Source organism: Rattus norvegicus, chromosome X, assembly GCF_021556685.1.
Source record: "Rattus norvegicus strain SHRSP/BbbUtx chromosome X, alternate assembly SHRSP_T2T, whole genome shotgun sequence".
Lineage (NCBI taxonomy): Eukaryota > Metazoa > Chordata > Mammalia > Rodentia > Muridae > Rattus > Rattus norvegicus.
Window position 1 is genome coordinate 67,949,612 of NC_141554.1, and position 18,359 is coordinate 67,967,970.

General features: G+C 38.1%; 1 protein-coding gene across 13 annotated transcripts in view; it reads right to left on the minus strand.

Moving 5' to 3' along the window:
- Arhgef9 (Cdc42 guanine nucleotide exchange factor 9) overlaps positions 1 to 18,359 on the minus strand; it is a 157,809-nt gene that overhangs the window by 35,439 nt on the left and 104,011 nt on the right. For all 13 annotated transcript variants that reach the window (XM_087600662.1, XM_087600658.1, NM_023957.2 and 10 more), the window contains 2 exon segments: positions 5,512 to 5,744; positions 1,641 to 1,770 (listed from right to left, as the gene is read on the minus strand). In XM_087600662.1, the coding sequence (XP_087456788.1) occupies positions 1,641 to 1,770; positions 5,512 to 5,744 (363 nt within the window).

An 18,359-nucleotide genomic window follows, 5' to 3' on the forward strand; every position in this document is an offset into this window, starting at 1 on the left:
GGCAGGTGACTGAGATGGTAACTGAAATTAGGTAGAGAACTCTGAATATTCATGAGGAAAAGATGAGAAAAAGAGAGACACTGATTTAAGGCAAGATTTTTTTTTTATTCTCTAGCCAAACAGTCTAATTTACCAAGGCAACAACAATTGTCTGCATGTCACCCGTTCAACCCTTCCCTGTTCAAGGGAGAATAGTTTCTGAAGGTTTCTCCTTTAATTGCTATTTTTTCAATATGAGGAATAAAGCTGAAATCATCACAAGGATGTTTTTTGACAGCTCCCTTGTTTGGTCACACATCTGAGGGGTTGAGGAGTGGCTCAGACCGGAAAGCGCTGCTTGCTTACTTATTTATAAGGCTTCCATATGGTAGCTGCTGACAGAAATCTCCTGCCTCCTTCATCCCCAACTCCAGAAACACTATCAGAATGAACTGTATGTGTCCACTCCAGGAGCCCCTTTCCCATGTGAGAAACAGAACAAGAAATAACTTCAGATAGAACAGGAAATAACTTCTCTGGTTCTGATTCCTAAAATCATAGCTCAAAACTATGACGTCTGATTTAACAATAACAAAAAAGCGCTTTGGACAGGCCACAGGGTTTCAGACTTTTCGCCTCCCCAATGACTGGATCCTCGGACCACACATAAATACTTAAAGGGGGAAAATTTTCAGGAAAGAAGAAAAATGTTTTGAAAACTATGAATTCAGTTGCTTCTTGGCACCTTTCCTTACAAGGAAGCCTATAAAAGGTTCAGAAAAGAGTCTTGCCCAAAAAAGTTTCAGGGTGTCTCTGTTGATAGGTATGAACAAAGAAAAAAAAAAACACACAATGAAAGGAGAATCCATTGCTTTCTTTTAAGTCTGGGCCAGTGATGGCTTATAAGCAAGAGGGTTTAAATATATGTAAATATGTATATATATTCTGCCCCTTCTCTCTCTCTCTCTCCCTCTCCCTCTCTCTCTCTCCCCCCCCTCTCTCTCACTGTGTGTGTGTGTGCACGCGCGCGCGTGTGCGTATGTATATGTATGTATATACACACATATATCGAGAGAGAGAGAGAGACAGACACAGAGAGAGAGAGAGAGAGAGAGAGAGAGAGAGAGAGAGAGAGAGAGAGAGAAAACGAGAGGTAGAAGAAAAAAAATGTGTCTGGACATTGACCAACTCTTTGTTAACACTAATAATGCTCACCTTGGAATAGTCTAAACAAATTGAAATGTTAAAGGAAATCCTGTTATTTAAACACAGAAAATTCTACCTGAGTTGAAGGTTATACAAAAAAGGTATTGTATCTGCTTCTCTACTATCACCACAAAGTTTTTAAATGCCACTTCCTTCCTGCTGACATTTTTCATCTTGGTTATGTCAGCCTACATGCTATCAGGTCACACAACCTAGGCCTGAGAGATGAGTAAGAAGTGTTATCACTCCTAGTTTGTGGCATTTGGCAAGGATAGCTTGATGATTTCAGTCACTTCCTCTCTAAGTTCAAAGAAACTGTGGGTGTCCACACTGGGATGACTAGGTGACAGAATATTTTTAGAATGATGATGAAAACAGCTTGGCCAGGATGATAGTTATAGCTTGTTCAACAAGCAAGTGGGGCCTCCCCAAACCACTGTTGATAAAGGGCCTACCTCCCAGTCTAGGACAGAGGCCTGCCATTGAGCAATCTTGTCAATATTCTCCAGACGTCGCTTGCGTTCATTGATCTGCTGAGTCACATTTCTCATGACAGCCAAAGCAGCTGCAACATATCTGTAATCACTGTGAAGAAATAAGAGTGAGATGTGGATGAACCAATGTGCAATATGCCAATCCTAAACCATTCTATTCTTCCTCCTTAGTAAGAGTCTGGACTATCAGAGAATAATTCACATCATCTAGAGAATCTAGTGTAAATCTACATTTACACTCCTATTTTTGGATGACAATGTAACTTATGTTCATATAGCATAGATATCCTACCTGTACATTTTTTTGGCAGGGAAAATAGACCCCTTTAATTTTATAACTCTCTATTTGTGTCTTATCTGATAAAACCAGACAAGGAATAAGAGAGAAGCATTATACATGGTATGTATAATCCAAACATCCTCGTCATCTCTTCTATCTGTATTTCTAAGGAGTCTCTGCCCATGATCACCATGGAATAATAGTGCTACTTTTCCTCTGGTACAATAAGGGGAGCAGTATAGCATAACACATAAGAACACAGAATCTGAAGCCAGACTCTATGAGTTCACATCGAATTTTATTACTAACTGGCAGGATTGTCTTTAGTTTGTTTCAATTTTCTCATAAAATGGGTAGAATTTCAGCAGAACTTATTGATGGGTTTAATAAATACATGCAATCATCCACACATACTGTTTTACTCTTAATCCGTAAGATTAAGTACATAAGTATTAAACGTTTCTCTTGCAGTAGATATAATACAAGATGCCTCCCACAGAATTCTTGGTCTGAGAAGTACAACCTACATCCCGGCTTCTGAAACATTTGATAATTTGTGTGTTGAGAGTCATATCATTCTACCCAATTTGGTCTGCTTGTCTGACCTGATTTCCAATTGAATAGCTATTATGAAAGGCAGACTGAAAGTGAGATTTCAGCCATTTGACACAGACAGGATGACCCAAGGAGGCAATAAGATTCATCACAGTTCAGTATTAATATCTTCTCTCAGTAAAGCTAAACTATCTTGGGGTTGTAGCCTTTTTACTCTCCCAACACTGATTAGGAAAATAACTGTGAGAAAAGGATGCAGAAATGTTGTTTCCCTGCTGTTAATATATTGGAGAATGGGGTAATGGAACAAGCCAGAGGAGAGGAGTTCTAGATGTTAGGACAGATACCATGCAACACCTCCTCTCAGGGGCCATCTATGACTCCAGTCTGTACCTTGCACATGTTCCAGAACTATAGACCTCAAACACTATTGCAGTTAATCCACTGTAGTAATAGACTTTGTTCTTAACTAATTTATTCTTTCTCAAAAAAGCAAGAAGCATTCGTATTTCGCACCTTAAAATGTTTTCTAGTATTATGATGAGCCAGCCATATTGAATGCACTATGGACTAATTACACTTTCTAAGTCTCTTCAAAACATGCTTTCGAGGAGCTGCATTTTTCAACCAGTTCTTGAACTGTTGATTGCTCAGATTCATCTGTAAAACTTCACATCTCTTCCTACTGTCACATTGTGCATCCAGTTACATTGCTTGTTCCTGTCTAGGGATGATCTGTTGGTGCACTAACATTATCAGATTTTCTCCCTGACAAGACTGACTGAGCCAGTTAGACAGTAATGGCAGAAATAAGTACCCCAGTTCTTCAGGCCATGTTCCCTATTCTCTGTGTCTTTCCTTTTATTGATTTGAGGGCACCAGTATTTTAATCCACTTTCTGGGAGGTAATCATAGAATTATCCCATCCAGAATGGTACCATAGTCACAAATAATTAAACTTCAATAAGATAAAAAAATTTCAGTTCCTCATTTGTATTAGTTATTATCTTAATTCCTCCAAGGCCATCACAAACATGACATTCAAGTGGACACTGGTAATATGAAAATGCTCTTCCTGACCACAAGTATTAGGCAGTCATGGCTGAGGCCCTATAATTGTTAGTCTTGCCATTTGAGCTGGCTGCCTTTTCTTACAATGGTTCAAGAATGAATATCATATCTGATATGTACCACTAGCTTTAAAAGTGAATACAACAAGAAGAAAATAGCTATGATGGTTGGCTGCCCCTCATTATTGGGAGTGAGGGAACCAAGATTTTCTAGTTTTAGACATATCAACTAACTATCCCATTATATATTTCCTTTCTTCTTCTCAATTTAGGTGAGGGACAATTATGCCATACTTTCATAAGCAAATGGAATTTCATTTACTACCATTTTTTCATCTAGTCTTCTATTTTAGAGACCACTCTAGCTTTCTCATTTCAAAAATTTTTATCAGGGTAAGTTTCTAACACTCTCCCACTTGCCTACAACTTGTTTAGGACACCTTAATATAGCTTCCTGAGACCTGAAAAATAGTTTTTTCTATGGCTCTGTCTTTTGTCTTTATCCCCTTCTTCCTTGAGCATATCACTACTCCTGTCTGTCTTTAGACCACAGTCATGAGATCAGGTATCCTTCAGTTAAGTGGTAGAAGTCTGATAGGGAAATATTGGAATTGATAGAAATTGCCAAATAATCCGTGACCATGAACCTTCATCATTGGAAATAGATGATGAAGGGATAAGCCTCCAGATTGGTTATCTAAGACCAACACACAATGGATTCCACAAGTTGTGTTCATTTACATGCATATATAACGAGAATCATTAAAGAAGGGGCCATGTGGGAGCAGAAGAAAAGACAAAAGAAGGGTAAGGGGGAGGAGATGGAGTAGGAAAATCATGTGATTATATTTTATTTAAAAATATGTCAGGATGAAAGCTAGACTTGAGCAAGGGACTTATTTCTTCTTATAAGAATGAGTGCTAAGAGTTAAACCAACAAGTCCAAAGTCAGAAATTTCATACCAAATACAGACAAGCAACAAATATTCTCTTAATTTGCATGATAAGATATGTAAAAGACTGGGGTTGATTCTAAGCCATCACTATCAATGGGGATGACTTTTAGCATATATCATACTATGGCTAAGAGATGAAATACACCATTTCCACTCAAAGAGCTAGCCTTCTTAGCCCATGTTGGCTTGTTTCCCTTGAAAAGATTTAAGAACTGTTGAGTGTGAGGGCACATGGCTTTAATCCAAGTACCCAGGAGGCAGGTATGTTTTAGCTAGAGACCTGCCTGGTCTATCTACATCGTGAGTTGCAGTCTAGGCAGCAATACATAGTTTGACCCAGTCTCAATGAAGGAGGAGGAGGAGGAGGAGGAGGAGGAGGAGGAGGAGGAGGAGGAGGAGGAAGGAAGGAAGAAAGGAAAGAAGAAAGGAAGGAAGGAAGAAAGAAAAATACTTTAAAATTAAAGAAAAATCTTCAAGGAAAGTCTCAATCTGTTTTCCTCCACTGTATTCTAAGTCTATATAAAATATACAGTGGGTGGGGTAAAAAAAAAAAGCATAGGAAAGCTAAGTAAGCAAACATGGGGATTAGCTTTATTGAAAGAATGTAGGATTGGTACTAGTTACAAAGGATATTAGTAGGACATCTAAGTCTTTCAAATAGAATGGAATAAATGGTTAAGCATTTACTCTGTCAGGTTTCATTTATGAGGCTAATCCTAGTATTAAAAGCCAAGATGTAAACCGTAGTCCATGAAAGTGGGGTTTAAGTTACATATAAGATCATGCGTGTGACTTTGTATGCAGACAAGCTCACAACTTTATAAGCAACTCTCTAGAGCTTGTGAGGTAAGTAGGAATATCTCCTACATTACAGATAAAGCAACCATAGCTCAGGAACAGAAAAGGCTATATATTGTTAAATGGTGGCAATATTTAAAAGCTATTTCCTTCTGTGTCCTTCAACACCTTACCTGTGGTCTTGGGCAGTATACTTTAGGAGCTCGGCCAATTGTAAGGGGTATTTGCAGATCTTCTGTACTGGAGTCAAAAGAAAACCATCGATAGCGATGTCGATCATCTGCTGCAAGAGGCGGCAGGCCTCAAAGAAGTGTTGATAGCGGCTGTCCTTCATCAGTTTGGAGAGCTCCATGCAGGCATCCAGGTGGTTGTTACAATACTCAGAGTATATCCAGAAGCCATCTTGCTGTAGAGAAAAGAAGAGGAAAACTAAAGTCTCCGAGACCACCCAAGAAGTCTTAAAACAATACAAAGATAATATGTAAAAGGATCATATGTAAAAATACTATGGTAATGCCAGTTCTTATTTGAGTCATAATTTAGTGGTAATAATGTTAATTTAGCAATAATGAGGAAGTGGGAACAGTAAAAACAATTTGGGATAATTAAGGGAGGCTGAACTTAACGTGAAGAAACAGAATACGGCAAATGAAATTCTAGTAACCATTAGGAGAGATGAATCACAAATTCTACTTCTTGTAATGACAAACTAACACATTCTGCCATTGAGATGAGTTATAGAAATCTAATGAGTTTAAAGAATTTTTCCTAATGAAATTATTAATCATAAAGGTCAGAGGCCCAGGACACCTGCTGCTAGATGGAACAAAGAAAATGTGCTCATGAAATGTTAACATGGTTGAACAAGACCAGCATAATAATATCAGGTAGCATTGCCAATTCCACTTAAGACCTACCCCTAGATAAAGAGCATCACATGCTCAATGGCTGCTCTCTTTCTAAGAATGAACTCTTGTATAGGTTGTCTAATTCCAAAGGGTTAGCCCTGAACATATGTACACATGAGCCACACTCAATGAACTCAGTAGATTGCATATATGAATGTACATATATGCATGTTGATATATATTTATATATAACAATAATTAAATGATCACAGATTTTGGAGAGAGAGGGAGATAGTGGGAGCCATGCATGGCAGGAGTAATATAGATGCAGTGTTCACGTAAAAAGTTCCAAGAAAAATTTTATCATATTATATTTGAAGGAGAAATTGAAAGAACCACATAGCATCTCTTCAGAAATATAGAAAGGAAACATAGACTATGGATCCTGAGGAATGAATCAAATTGTTATGTTCTAGAAATATCTCATATGCTCAGACAATGATGTGTGTGTATACCCAATGCATAGAGGCAAGAATGGCCAGTTGATTGCTGTTGTATTAAAAAATCAAGCATATGGTCTCAGGGCTAGTAAACAACACTAATAATAATATATAGTTATAATAGTTATAAAGCCACTACAACAAACAAGATACTGTGGATAACTATGGTTAAGGGCAAACAGCAAGAAGTATTTGCATTGGGGATACAAGCTGTGAAGGCACTCATTAGAGTTTTCTGATAGAGTTGACCTAAAAAGAAATTAAAATGGCCGAGACATTTAATAAATAACTAATAGCATAGGACTATCTTTCTCCAAAACACATTTTTTTTTATTTTTATTTTTTTTTCCAAAACACATTTTTGTCAGATCTGTCTGATTTCTGTTGCTAAAACCAAATGTCAAGAATCAAAATTGAAGCTGAATAATTACAAGTAAGGTACCTATTGTAACAAGGGCCTGTCTTACAACTAGAATTTGTTCAAAATGTAAAACAAACAACTAAATCAACATTCTACAAAAGAACGTTTTTGTGTATCTTTAAAAATGCAAGAATTAGCCTCTCCAGGGCCTAGACGGGTTAGTTTGCCTGATGTCCCTACCACACAACCTCCCCAAGCCCCTAATCTAGTTTGATTCTACATCCAGTGCCCTGGGCTAGTCAGAGCACCAATAACTGAAACATCTTCAACCTGTAAGTGTTAAGACAGGACTTCTCTTTCCTGCCATTAACCTAAAGATACCTCTCAATGAATTATAAGAATAGATGAGAAAGGATAAATACTATAGAAGAAAACTTCCCTGTACTAAGGAAAATCATATCCTTACAGATTTAAGAAGTAGACAAAATATCAAAAGACAAAAACATAGAAGAAAATCCCCACGGTCTGCAATAGTGAAAGCACTAAGTGTAGAGAACAAAGAAAATTATTCAAAACTAGCCATATAAAAATGGAAAACACTCAGAATAACAGCTCAGGTTTTAAGGGAAAGCCAGAAAAGCATGGAACAAGATATTTCAAGTACAAAAAGAACACAGTAACAGACCTAGACTTATCCAGCAAAGCTCTCTGCCATCTTTGAAATAGAAAGAAAAACTTACCGTGATATGAACAGCTTTAAAAATTATACTCAACGTCATGCACTCTTATCCTACTCATCACCCCATCCCTTCCTGACTCCAGTTCTAGGGAACCCAACATTCTTTTGACCTCCATGGTTGCACGTGGAAAAAAAAAACATTACTACATACAAAATAAAAATAAATATTTTCAAAGAGAAAAATATATCTATCAGATCAAATGTAAGGAAAACACAGGCAGCAATATTTTGGGCTGAAAAAGAAATGAGGGGTGGGGATTTAGCTCAGTGGTAGAGCGCTTGCCTAGCAAACGCAAGGCCCTGGGTTCGGTCCCCAGCTCCGAAAAAAAGAAAAAGAAAAAAAAAAGGAAAAAAAAAAGAAAAAGAAATGAACACAGCCAAGAGACTGTTGAAAGAAATATGAACCATAATTACTAAAACCCAAAGCACTACTAAAAATCATGTGCATGTATGTGCACACACACAAAACCCACCAAAAATTAATGACACAATGACGAAATTAACATACATATTTCAATAATAACTATAAATATCAATGGCATCAATTCTCCAATTGAAAGACCTAGGGTGAATGAAGGGATCAAAAAACAAAACTATCAGGGTTGGGGATGTAGCTCAGTGGTAGAGTGCTTGTCTAGCAAGCACAAGGCCCTGGGTTCAGTTCGAAGCTCCAGGGGAAAAAAACCCATCTATTGTTTATAAGAAACACATTAGCTTTAGAGAAGAGTAAGAGAACAGAAAAAAAACATTCTACTCAAAAAGGACAAGGAGGCAAATAGGCATCACTAACCTAATATCTGGCAAAATAGACTTCAAACTGAAACTAATCAGAAGAAATAAAAAGGAGAGTGCTTTATAATAACTATGTAATTAACCAAGAAGACATTACTATCCTAAATATATATTCACCGAACTCTGGTGCACCCGATTTCATTAAAAAATGTATTACTGGGATGAAAGACATAGATTAACATCAATACATTAAATAGTACTTTATCCAATTGACAAAAAAGCCCCATAGAAACATCAGAATTAAGTGATCTACATCAAATGTACTAATGAAAATATACAGACTATTCCAACCATACACCAAAGAATACACATTTTACTCAGCAGTGCATGGACGCTTTTCTAAAATAGACCACACCCTGGGACAAAAAACCTTCACAAATTCAGAAAGATTCAAATACCTTCATGTATCCTGTCAGACAATAATGCAATAAAACTTAAAATCAATAGCAAATAAATCTCTAGTAAATACAACTCAAGCAGATTAAGCAACATATTACTGAATGATGGATGGGTCAAAGAAGAGATAAAATATTTCCTGGAATTAAATGAAAATGAAAACACAATATACAAAAACCTCTGGTGTGCAACTAAATGGAGTACTACAGGAAATTTTATACTTCAAATGTATATACTAAAATATCAGAAAAGGCATAAATAAATGACATAAGGGCCCAACAAAAAAATTTGGAAAACAAATATAAACCAAATCCAAATTTTATTGATTGCACAAAATAATAAAAATCACAGCACAAATTAATAACTAGGAAAAATACAAAGAATCAACAAAATTAAGATAAAATAAAATTACCAGACCCTTGGCTCAGCTAACCAAATGGAAAAACAAAAACAAAAATCAATGACCCAAATTAACAAAATGAGAATGAAACAGAGAAACACAAAACACACAGACACACACACAGACACACACACACACACAGACACACACACACACACAATTCAGACTAATATAGGGCAATATCAAAAACAAAAACAAAAACCTCATATTCTATCAAATTGGAAAACCTAAAAGAAAGAAATGAATTTCTAGATTAAGCCAATCCACCAAAATGAAACCAAGAAGAAATCAACAACCTAAACAGATGTGTAACAAAGGAGAAGATTGAAATAGAAATAGAAAGCCTTCCAGCTACAAATAGTCCTAGAACCAGATACAGTCACAGGGGAATTAAACCCACATTCAAAGATCTATAGCCATTCTTTCTTAAGCTATTGGGTTTTGTTTGGTTGGTTTTTTTTGTTTTTTCTTTTTTTTATTATTATTCTTTAGTCTTATTTTACAGTCTGGTCACTATCCCCCTCCCAGTCCACCCTTAGACAGCTCCCCACCCCATTCCTCCTCACCCCAACTCCCATCTCCATGAGTATGTCCCCACCCCCCACCCTGAGACCTCCCCACTCTCTGGTGCCTTGGTTTCTCAAGAGTTAGGTGTCTCTTCTCTCACTGAGGCGGGACCAGGCAGTTCTTTGCTGTGTATGTGTTGGGGGTCTCATATAAGCTGGTGTATACTGCCTGATGGTTGGATCAGTGTCTGAGAGATCTCAGGGGTCCAGGTCAGTTGAGACTGCTGGTCTTCCTGACTGCTGGTCTTCCTATGATTGCCCTCTTCCTCAGCTTCTTCCAGCCTTTCCCTAATTCAAGCATAGGTGTCCCTGGCTTCTGTCCATTGGTTGGATGTAAATATCTGCATCTGACTCTTTTCAGCTGCTTGTTGGGCCTCTCAGAGGACACCCATGCTAGGCTCCTGTCTGTAAGCATGCCCAACAGTGGGGAGAGGGAACTTGTAGAGTCCACCTCCAATAGAAAGACAGGGCATCAAGTGGAGAGATGGGGTTCCCATCCCACATTGTTCCTGTCTAAAAGAACTGCAGGGACAAAACTGGAGAAGAGACTGAGCGAAAGGAGGTTCAATGACAGGCCCAAATTGGGATCCAGCTCAAGGGGAGGCTCCAAGGCCTGACACTATTAACTATTGTTTTTTAAAAAGACATGAAATATCAGGAGCACTCCCAAACTACTTCTACAAAGCCAGCCTCACTCTAAAGCCCAAATCAGATAAAGACACTACAAAAAGAAAGCTTTAGTACAATATGCCTGATGAATATAGACTTTAAAATACCGATAAAATACTTGCAAATGAATACAGACATATATCAAAAAGATTATGTACTATGGCCAAGTTAGCTTTATCCTGGAGATGCAGGGATGGTTCAACATATCCAAGTCGATAATTATAATAAATTACACAAGTGGACTTGAAGAGAAAAATCCCACGATCATCACAATAAATGTATCACAAAGAGGACTTTGACTAAACCTAATATTCATGTACAAGTCTCAGGGAGAGTATAACAAGAGGGAACAACTTTAACATAATATTACCTATATATTGTAAACCCATAGTCAACACCATCCTATGTGGAGAAAAGCTTAAAATAATCTAATTGAAGTCAGTAATGAGGTCAAGATAACCACTATGCCCACTCCTTTTTAATCAATGAACCAGCAATAAGATACAAGAAGGAAATTGGAAGGATACAAATAGGAAAGGAAGAAATCAAACAATCCTTTTTTGTAGGTGGCATGATATTATACATGAGAGACCCCATAAATTTATCAGAAAACTTCTCAAAATAAGAACACTTTCACAAAAATGACAGGATACAAAATCATCTTGCACAAATTCATAGATTTTCTATACTCCAACAACAAACACAAAGAAAGAGATCCCATTTACAACAGCCTCATAGAAAATAAAACATCTAGGAGTAATATGATAGAAAATCTAAACCTCTGAAGAAAGAGACAGAGAAAGGTACTAGAAAATGGAAAGATAGCCCGTGCTCATGGATTGGTAGAATTAACATTGTGAAAATGACTATTCTACCAAAAGTCATTTACAGATTCCTCTCAATCCCAATCCCAACTCTTACCACATTCCTCACTGGAATAGGGAAACAAATAGCTTGATATTCATATGGAACCACAAAAGTTCCCAGACAGTCAAAACAATTCTTTGTTAAAAGAATGGTGCTGGAGGGATTACCATTCGAGAGTTCAAAATATATCATACAGTCATAGTAAAACCAACAAGCAAACAAACAACAACAAAACATACCAGTATAGTATAGGCACTAAAGCAGATATATAGAGAACAAAGGAACAAAATGGAAGACCCGAAGATAAATACATGAATACAGCCATTTAATATTGGACAAAACCATCAAAAACAGAAGCTAGAGAAAAGAAATCTTCAACAAATGGTGCTATGAAAACTGGGTTATCTATGTATAAAAGGATGCAATTAGATCCTCATATATGATCCTGTACAAAAACTAATTCCAAACAAAGACTTAAATGTGAAACCCAGAACACTAAAACAGCTGGATGAAAACGTAAATAGTATCCTAAATGATATCTAAGTGTAGGAATAGGCCTCTGTTTGCCCAGGAATTAAGGCTACAATTGACCTCATAAAACTAAAAGAACTTCTGCGCAGCTAAAAAGACAAAACAAAACAATCAACTAAAATAAATCAATTAAAATAAAAAAAGGAAACAATCTGACTGAAAAGGAAGACCACAGAATGGAAATCATTGCCTGTTTATACCTCTGATAAAGGATTAGTATCTAGGATATATAAAGAGCTATAAAAACAAAGATTTGGGGAAAAAAGTCCCATTCAAAAAAGTAAACAGTTCTCAAAAGAAACCCCTTCCAAAAAGAATGGAAATATATTTTTAAATGTTCACTGTCCCTAGCAACTGGGGAAATGCAATCTAAACAATTTTGAGATTTCACCTTTGCATGCGGTAAGAGTGGAAAAGACGAACAAAACAACCAAGAAGAAATGCTTGAGGGGGATGTGGATGAAGGAAGCCCTCATGCACTGCTGATGGTATCTTAAACCTATCCAGTCCGCTGTGGAGATCTGTGTGAAAGTTCCTCAAACTAAATCTTCCTCGTGACTCAGCTCTACCACTCCTAGTCACATGCCGAAAGAACGTGACACCCTACTCCACAGACCCTTGTTCAAATGTTCATGCTATTTAGAGTAGCTAAGAAATGGAAATAACCTTTACGTTCTTCACTGAGGGATGGATGATATAAAAGTGATATATGATGATCTATGTACACTATGGAATATTATTCAACTCTAAGGAAAAATGAAATCATAAAAGTTTCAGGCAAATGGATGAAACTAGAAAAGATAATGTGGAACAAGGTAACCCAGATACAGAAAGACAAACACTGCATGGTCTCTTTCACTTATGGTTCCTAGCTCCATATGTTCAGATGTGAGTAAAGAACTTTGAGTAACCCCCAAAATCAGGAAAGTAAAAATGGAACACCGTGGAGGCAGGACGGAGCAATAGAAAGTAGAATAGAAGGATACAAGTGATCTGAAGTGGGAGATGGAAAAAAGGCAGCTTTAATTATGGAGGAGAATGGCATATAATTACAGAAGAATGAAAAGAGTTAACAATAAGGATGCCTAAAAACGTCACAAGGAATCAAACTATTATTTATCTACCTAAAATACCCAAGACACATGTAAATATATGAACACATATACGTACACAATTTAAATGAAAATTCCCTATCATGGCTGGCAATACTCCCTCCACAGACCATCTAACAAAGCCCTCAATACCACGCATAAGAAGCCCTCTTTAGATTGTCCATCAGAGTGATCCAAGGTACTACCCAATCATAACAGGCTGAGGTCCTTGGTTACCTCCCAGTTGTGGAATGTAAGACCTTATTGTTAACCATGTACACAAAGGTCTACCTGCTTCTGTCTCTCCAGTGCTGGAATTAAAGATGTGTGCCACCACATGGAGCACATGGAGTTTTTAATCAAAAATATACTTGCATCATTCCTTCCCTGTTGTCTCTCCAAGTCCTCTCATGTCCCTTCTCTCTAACACCTCCCATGCTTCCTCCCAATTAAATTAATGATCTATTCATTATTGTTGTTATTACATATATAAGTGCATAACTACATTAAAAGCATGCTGAACTTATGTATAATAGCCAGAAGCTGGAAAGAACGCAGTTGCCCTTCAACAGAGGAATGGATAGAGAAAATGTGGTACATACTCAGCAATTAAAAACAATGACGTCATGAAATTCATAGGCAAATGGATGGAACTAGAAAATAGCATCCTGAGTGAGGTAACCCAATCACAAAAGAACACACATGGTATGCACTCACTGATAAGTGGATATTAGCCCCAAAGCTCAGAATACCTAAGAAACAATTCACAGACCATATGAAGCTACAGATGAGGATGCTTGCAGCCAACCATCGAACTGAGAACAGGGTCCGCAATGAAGGAGTTAGAGGAAGGACTGAAGGAGCAGAAAGGGTTTGCAACCCCATAGGAAGAACAGCAATATTTTTTTTGTTGTTTTCTGCATAGTAATTTTCTTTTTTTTTCTTTTTATTTATTTATTTATTTTTTATTAACTTGAGTATTTCTTATTTACATTTAGAGTGTTATTCCCTTTCCCGGTTTCCGGGCAAACATCCCCCTAGCCCCTCCCCCTCCCCTCCTTTATGGGTGTTCCCCTCCCCATCCTCCCCCCATTGCCGCCCTCCCCCCAACAATCACGTTCACTGGGGGTTCAGTCTTAGCAGGACCCAGGGCTTCCCCTTCCACTGGTGATCTTACTAGGATATTCATTGCTTCCTATGAGGTCAGAGTCCAGGATCAGTACATGTATAGTCTTTAGGTAGTGGCTTAGTCCCTGGAAGCTCTGGTTGCTTGGCATTGTTGTACATATGGGGTCTCGAGCCCCTTCGAGCTCTTCCAGTTCTTTCTCTGATTCCTTCAACGGGGGTCCTATTCTCAGGTCAGTGGTTTGCTGCTGGCATTCGCCTCTGTGTTTGCTGTATTCTGGCTGTGTCCCTCAGGAGAGATCTACATCTGGCTCCTGTCGGCCTATACTTCTTTGCTTCATCCATCTTGTCTAATTGGCTGGCTGTATATGTATGGGCCACATGTGGGGCAGGCTCTGAATGGGTGTTCCTTCTGTGTCTGTTTTAATCTTTGCCTCTCTATTCCCTGCCAAGGGTATTCTTGTTCCCCTTTTAAAGAAGGAGTGAAGCATTCACATTTTGATCATCCGGAAGAACAGCAATATTAATCAACCAGGTCCTCCCCCTTTCCCCCAAGCTCCTGGGGACTATAACCACCAACCAAAGAGTGCACATGGAGGAACCCATGTCTCTAGCAGTTTATGTAGCAGAGGATGGCGTTATCTGGCATGAATAGGAGAGGCTCTTGGTCCTGTGAAGGCTCATTTCCTCAACGTGGGGGAATGCCAGTGTGTTGAGGTGAGAGTGGGTGGGTGGGAGTGGGAGCATCTTCATAGAAGCAGGGGGAGGAGGGAGAGGGTTTGGAGAGGGGGGAAGGGATAACATTTGAAATGTAAATACATAAAATATCCAATAAAAGTGAATTTCTAAAACTGGAAAGGAACTGTTTCACATCGTCTGCAGAGAGTTAATAAAGCTTGGGTTTGAATATTCTTTTTTAAAAAAAGCATGCTGAATAGGTAAATACCAAATAATACAATTACTTGAGGTATTATAAAACAGAAAAACACAGTAAGTCTCAATGTAGAGATCAAGTGATCTTGTGGAACCAGCCCCAGCCTGTACATTGATCTACAATACTCCTGCACCTAAGGGTTGGGAAACATCTCTGAATAAGTGGTAGAAAGACTGTAACTGCTAGGGGGACATTAAGTCTTCTGTGAGAATGTGTCTCCTAGAAACAGCAGGGACTATTCATTCTTAACACATAATAATCGGCTGCCCAAATAAGACCTCAACAATGATGATGTCAAGATAAGGCGGAATGGGGAAATCTTATAGATTCCCACTCCTAGACCAAAAAGCAATAGGCAGCTGATGACTGTTGAGGGAAATTTGGCCTCCCCTAAAGATGAGCCCCCTAAATGAGTGTCCAATAAAAAGCACTCATTCTTGAAATCATATACATAAGCTACACTAAACCAATTTTAGCATGCTGCTTTTATATAACTTTTTATTTATAAGATGTTAGAGAGAAGGGACATGAAGAAGAGACTGTCAATCCTAGCAGCTTCTACTGATAACTTACTGTTAATATAGGAGCAACCTTTATCAATGAAGATTACAGAGGTTTTATCTGAAATAGGGCTAAGAAATTCCTGGTACAGTTATTCTAAGCAAAGGACAGAGTCCTATAGCTTTAATATTATCCCAGTCCTTGTTTTACAAAATTTCTCCCATTCAGGTAGCTCTCTGTACTGTCTGAACGGTTCCTACTTTAGACTAAACGGTTCCAGCCCATTTTACAGTTTCCTAAGATACTGCCTTTATTTCCTATAGTTATCTCACCTACATCTTCCTTGAATGTTTTGTCTCAATGACTCTGATTAACTACCTAGCATGGGTCCATGATAATCCAACATGCTCCCTGTTCCGGACTTACTGCCATGTGCAACCAAGTTCTCAAAACAAAGGTAAACCCGATTGACACGACTTAATTGTTACTCATCTAACATTTTGTGATTTTGAAAAAAAAACTAGTTTGTCTCTGCAGCTATGCATATGTCTAAAAATGGCCTATCGGGCAAACCACTAGCATTGTCTTCTACCAGTGATATCTAGCTGATTGGGGTTGCACTCTGAGTATTTAAAACAATTCAATTGGAAAATACAATAGATTAACAATTGGGTCGTAATATATAGCCTAAGTTGGTCTTGAATTCATGATCCTCCTGCCTCTCCTAATCAAGGTAGAAATATGGTTAGAACCAGAGTCTGCAGGAGAGTACAGATACAGAATCCAAACTATCCAGACACCAGGAACAACTGCTCAGAGGAGGGCCACTCCTATCAAATGGATAACTGAAAAACCTCAGAAAGGTGACCACTGTCTATGGTGACCCAATCCATGAAGGAACTGTCCTCTAACAAGACCACCACCTGTAAATTGAATTCATATGACTACCCAGGGATACAAGAGGAATCTGGAATCCAAATGGAACTGTGAGTTGAGAGTGGAGAAAGGAAACAGAAGAAACTATTCAAACTGTATATTCCCATCCAGCCTGTCTCCTTGACATTTATTCCTCCTTTATTGAGTTCCTAAAGCAATTTAGGAGACCAGCTGTGCTCTCCCATCTGCCTCACCCTTTTCCTACTTCTCCTCCCCTCTCCCTCTCCTTATCTGTCCCTTTCCTTCTCCTTATCTCTCCGTTTCCTTACCCCCTACCTCTTTCCCAGGCTCTCCTCTTCCCCTCTGGGTTTCCCTCTCTTCCTCCTTCCTTCTCACTGTCACAGTTTTATTGCATTCTTCTCTTGTGTTTCCTCCTCTTCCTATTCCCTCCATTTTATCCTTCTACTAGGCTTTCACAAAATACAGAGTATTCATTCTGTGAGGTTTCTGTCTCTGGTTCTTGAGAGTTGGGAAGGTTTTAAACCATCTGACTGCATTCCTTTACCCCTATCGTTTCAGTCTACCTTTAGCCAGAATTACCTCATCTCCTTTGTCCCTACTGTTGAACCAACCCTTCTTTTTACATTCCTCTCCTTCACATGTGATCTATCAATACAATAATATTCACTAGTCTCACTCTAATTTTCCATATCCACTCATGAACACAGTAATCAGTATCTTGGGGTATGTAGTACTATGAATTCCCTTACTTCCTAAAATCGTTGGCATTTAAAGAGTGTTTGATTGTATTTGACTATTACTGTATGTTCATAGTGGTACAAAAAGAGGACATATATCTTTAACGTTTTTAAACTTTTAAACATGCATACACTATCTTTGTTATGATTTCTATTGATGTGATGAACAAATGACCAAAAGCAACTTGGGGAGAAAAGGATTTATTTCATCTTAGAACTCATCTTAAAACATTCCTCCAATACTAGGAAAGTAAGGACCGGAACTCCAGACAGGAAGCTGGGGGAAAGAACTAAGGCAGAAACCATAAAGGAATGCTGATTACCAAAGTGGATGGACCAGTTTTCAATCCCATCAACAATGAGTAAGGTTTTTCTTTTCCCCACATTTCTTTCAGCGTTTGTCACGAGTTCTGTTGAGCTTTATCATTCTGCCTGGAGTAAGATAAAAATCTCGCAGCTGCTTTGATTTGCATTTCCTTAACTGCTAGGGGTAGGGAACTTTCCGTGAGACCTATTACACATTTTCCTCCTTCTTTTGAGAAGTCTCTAGAACCACTTATGGAATGGGTCATATTCGTTTTGTTTCGATTCTTTCTATTTTGAGTTCTTTAGATATTGTGAATATTAATGCTCAGCCTACTTTATAGCTTACAACCTATAATACATACATATGTGTGTATAAATATACATAAATAGTTTAAATGAAAATTTCAAGGAAACTTCTCTTTGTAATAGATGGAGACCAGGAGAGAAAACTAAAAACAATAAAATATAGAGTTGAGGACTTTGTTCTCAACACATACATCCATAATACAACTTCTGTACCTAAGGTTCAGGTATCACTTGCAGAACCAGGGTTATAAATAGTGTAAGTAGTGTAAAAGGCAGGGGATCAGGAGTTTGCTGTGAGGTTTTTTGTTTTCTAGGAATACCAGAAGCTATACCAAAAAGTCTTACCAACATGGCAGCCTAAAAATGAGCCGAACCAAGATGACCAGTAAACATGGTAATGTAGAAAGCTCACCAGACGTCAGCACTACACAAAGAACTAGAAGAAACCAAGGAAT